Here is a 4,036-nt window from a genome sequence, read left to right as displayed (position 1 = left end):
ATGTATATAGTATCAGAGATAGCTTTTAATCACGCGTCAATTGAAAATGTACAGAAAGCGCAAAAAAGCTCTGCGCGTCAGCAAGGCGATGCCTTTTGCTGATACAAAACGATGATGAGCAGCGCTCTTATACCATATGTTCTGACCGGCATTGAAAACATCCCTGCAGGAAATTGAATTAGTTTTAAATTAATTTATAAACTACTTTATTTTTAATGATAATTAATTGAAATTCTCACTATTTTACCTACAACGAACTCATTTATTTAACATGGCGATGTCCTAGGAAGCAGTCATTTGCCTTTTCCTGCATTTAATTTCAACTACTTTAAAATGAATTTGGTTTACACAACTTCAAAGTCAGTTTGTTTCTTTTGAATACGCTTGCGTTCTGGACTTCACAGATGCTTTTTCATACTTCCAAGACACACAAAAAGAGTATAAAAATTCATTACTACATTAAATTTACTGATTGCATTTCTTTTAAAGTGGTCTTAAAATTTGTTGATTTAAAAAAAATCACTTGTTTCCGTCAGGGATGTTTTCGTTGCTAAAACTGGTTTTCGGCCTAAAACTGGTGTTTTCGACCATGTAAAATCTGTTAAACGAAAACCAGTTTTCGCTAAAAACTACCTGAAAACTCACGTTCCACTCACTCCAATCGGTGTCTGCACTAGTTTTTTTAGATATATTTATCAAAGTTGAAGTCATATTTTATCATCTTTGATACGCCAGTTCGGATTAATTCTTAATTGATTGGCCAAATTAAAATAAGAATAAAAAAAGGTTGTTAATGAAAAGAAAATGAAAAAAAAGTATTTTTTTTGTAGCAAAACTCTAAAACCAATATCTCAAGAAATATCGATGTTAGCGATTTGGTGTTCTAAAACCTTTTTTATAGGAAATTGAATTATCTAGAAGTCTGTCATTAGTATTTTTTCTTTAGCTCCATTTATTTACGGGATAGTGGCGAAAAAACTAGAATTTCATGAAAATATTGGGTTTAGTGACCTGTACTAACTCGCTGGTGGGTGTTAGGGTTACACCGCATCAAATGCTATCATTGACCAAGATTATACCATAAAATACCTCTGAGCTATAGATTTTGAAGAAAAACAATCAAAGTTTACATGTATTTTGAACGGGAAATCTTCGTCGAGTACTTAATATTAATAATAAATGCTCAAATTTTCAGGGAACTTGCTTGTTTTTAGTCGCCGAAAAAAAGCACCCTAATATACATTCTGGATTTTTAAAAAGTAAAATTCCTCCTGAAAGTTCAATAATAATTATAAGATTATAATTATAACTCGAGTCTACATATCGAGCATTTTCATCAAAGGTGATCCCTAAATGCTATTTTTTTCTGATATTCAGTTCACACATATCTTTCAAGTACTAAATCCTAATTATTTTATTTGCAACTTGCTAACTTGCTTCCATTTTACGTGGTGAATTTTGTTTACAATCAATCAATAAAGTTTTGGTACAGCGATTTTTTTTTGAATACGGACAACTGTTTTTTAACTATTTTATTTTTCGCAAATTTTTTTTTTAACATGTTTAATTCTACAACATAAACTCAAAAAATCAGACCTCCAAACCTTGTTCAAATTAAAGAAAATTCTGCAATTTTTCATTAAAATATTGAACTTTTTAGTTACACTCTTTTGCAGTTTTTAGCCCATCCAATTTTAGTACAATAAAGTGCAAGTTTCAGGTAGCGAGGACTTACCAATGATATTTGATAATTTTTTTTGTTAAAGGTGTCGCTCATTTTCTCCATATAAATAAATTCTCAATTTTTCTTTTTTATATGGAGATAATAATGCACATTATTACGCTAAAATCGAATGGGCTAAAAACTGCATACTCAGCTATTTTCTGAAGGGTGTAATTAAAAAGCGTAATATTTTGATGAAACTTTGCAGAATTTTCTTTAATTTTGCACAAGGTTTGGAGCTCGGATTTTTGAGGTCTTGGTCGTAGAATTAACCATATTTTTATAAAAAAAATGCGAAAAATAAAATAATTAAAAAACAGTTGCCCGTATGCAAAAAAAAAATCGCCGTACCAAAACTTTATTGATTGACTGTATGTAATAATCCTTTTCCTTTTTAACTGTTTAATTTTTATAACCAAAAATCCAAAATACTTGTATTAAAGAGATTCGGTGGCGGTATAGACATAAACTAAATCAAACACTGCTTCCAATTTCAAGTAACTTGAAAATAACTAGTTTTCCGCACCTTAAATTTTTGCACACGAAACTCTTAAAAACATACAACTAACCTATTTTGTTCTCACCCCATCCTTTTCTAAAAACCAAAAACCTACAGTCACAGCTTCGGCGAACAATTCTCGCAAAAGAAGTGGACGCGTGAGATTGCCGGCCAGCGTGAAATTCTCGCCGCCTATGGTGGTGTCAAGCTCTCCAATGTGCGTGGTATGCGTGCGCCGTTCCTCTCGGTCGGCGGCAATAAAATGTACAAAATGCTTTACGACTCAAACTTTACCTACGATTCATCACTGCCAGTGTACGAAAATCGCCCACCATCATGGCCCTACACCTTCGACTATAAAATCTTCCACGACTGCATGATACCACCCTGCCCGACGCGCAGCTATCCGGGTGTATGGCAAGTGCCTATGGTGATGTGGCAAGACTTGAACGGTGGACGTTGTTCAATGGGTGATGCCTGTTCGAATCCCAGCGAATCGGATGGTGTTTACAAAATGATTATGAAGAATTTCGAAAGACACTACACGACAAACAGGTGAGTGTGGAAGGCAAAAGGAAGGCGAATTAAGTAACCTTAATTTTTCTTTTTAACCTCCAGAGCTCCATTTGGTCTCTACTACCATGCGGCTTGGTTCACGCAGCCTCACCATAAAGAAGGTTTCATCAAATTCTTAGACGCCATCAATCAATTGCCAGACGTTTGGATTGTGACCAATTGGCAAATGTTGCAATGGGTACGTGATCCAACACCACTCTCGCGCATCAATTCCTTCCAGCCATTCTCGTGTGATTACTCGGTAGGTGTACCAACAAACCAAAATTCTCTTTGAGAGTATCTCCAAAAATTGCTTCCATTAATCAATTTTCCTTCTCGCACCTACAGGACCGTCGGAAGCGTTGCAACAACCCCAAGGTCTGCAATCTCTGGCACAAATCCGGCGTACGTTATATGAAAACGTGTCAACCCTGTCCCGACATCTATCCATGGACCGGCAAGTCAGGCATACGTTCATCGCGTATCGACAACGAAATTGAAGATTCGACAGCGTAAATTGCAAAATGTGTTTGTGTGTGTGAGAGCAATACTAGATAAGTGGTATAAGCTTCTGTGTTTTTTGGGGGGAGGGTGGAACCAAGCAGAGCAGCAGCGGCGGAGCAAAGTTCGATGTGTAAGGTGTAAACTCAGACGCTTTGCTGCACTGCGCGTGCGCATGCGCTATTTGTAAATATACGCACAAGTGTCAATCAGAAAGAGAAACATACAAACATACATACAACTGCAAATGCACAAAATATGCAATTCACTCGTTAGCAGCGTCAAAATTATTGTAAAAGTCGAAAAAAGTATGAAATTAAAAAAGAAAATTTGTTAGAACAAACGGCGAATATTAGCTGTACTAGAAAATACGGAAAAACAACCTTGCTTTGGGCTATTTAAATTTATTTTGGTATTTTGTAAAACAAAGAAGAAACTATTTATTTTTTATTTAATTTGTGAAGAAATTTTAGTATTAAATTTATGTTTTCTATTTTAAGTTAAAACAAAAAAAAAATGAAGTAAACTGGCCACGCATGCGCGCAATACTAGCTGTAGATTTTTTTCGTTGTAGGCTAAGCAATTTGCTGCTGCTTTCTATGAAATTAATCACTTGAAAGTGTGTACGAAAATGCAGATGGCTTTAAAAAAAAGTGTTTTAAATTAAAAAAGTTAGTATAGGTTTAATTTTTTTGTAGGTTAGGCCTATAGTACCTAAGCACAGTATGTATTTACTTTTGTACGTAATAATTTACGAT

The 4,036-nt window shown here is 34.8% G+C and overlaps 1 protein-coding gene across 1 annotated transcript in view; it reads left to right on the top strand.

Annotated features, from left to right (window-relative positions):
- LOC118741841 (mucin-2-like) overlaps positions 1-3,581 on the top strand; it is a 28,898-nt gene extending 25,317 nt beyond the window's left edge. The window contains exons 8-10 of the mRNA XM_036473813.1: positions 2,340-2,777; positions 2,841-3,039; positions 3,126-3,581. Of these exons, the coding sequence (XP_036329706.1) occupies positions 2,340-2,777; positions 2,841-3,039; positions 3,126-3,293 (805 nt within the window). The 3' untranslated portion in view covers positions 3,294-3,581. The remainder of the gene's footprint in view (positions 1-2,339; positions 2,778-2,840; positions 3,040-3,125) is intronic.
- Positions 3,582-4,036: the final 455 nt, after the last annotated feature.

Source organism: Rhagoletis pomonella, unplaced genomic scaffold, assembly GCF_013731165.1.
Source record: "Rhagoletis pomonella isolate Grant_MI unplaced genomic scaffold, Rhpom_1.0 Rhpom_scaffold_00006, whole genome shotgun sequence".
In the NCBI taxonomy this organism is placed as follows: domain Eukaryota; kingdom Metazoa; phylum Arthropoda; class Insecta; order Diptera; family Tephritidae; genus Rhagoletis; species Rhagoletis pomonella.
This window is presented reverse-complemented; position numbering and strand designations above follow the sequence as displayed.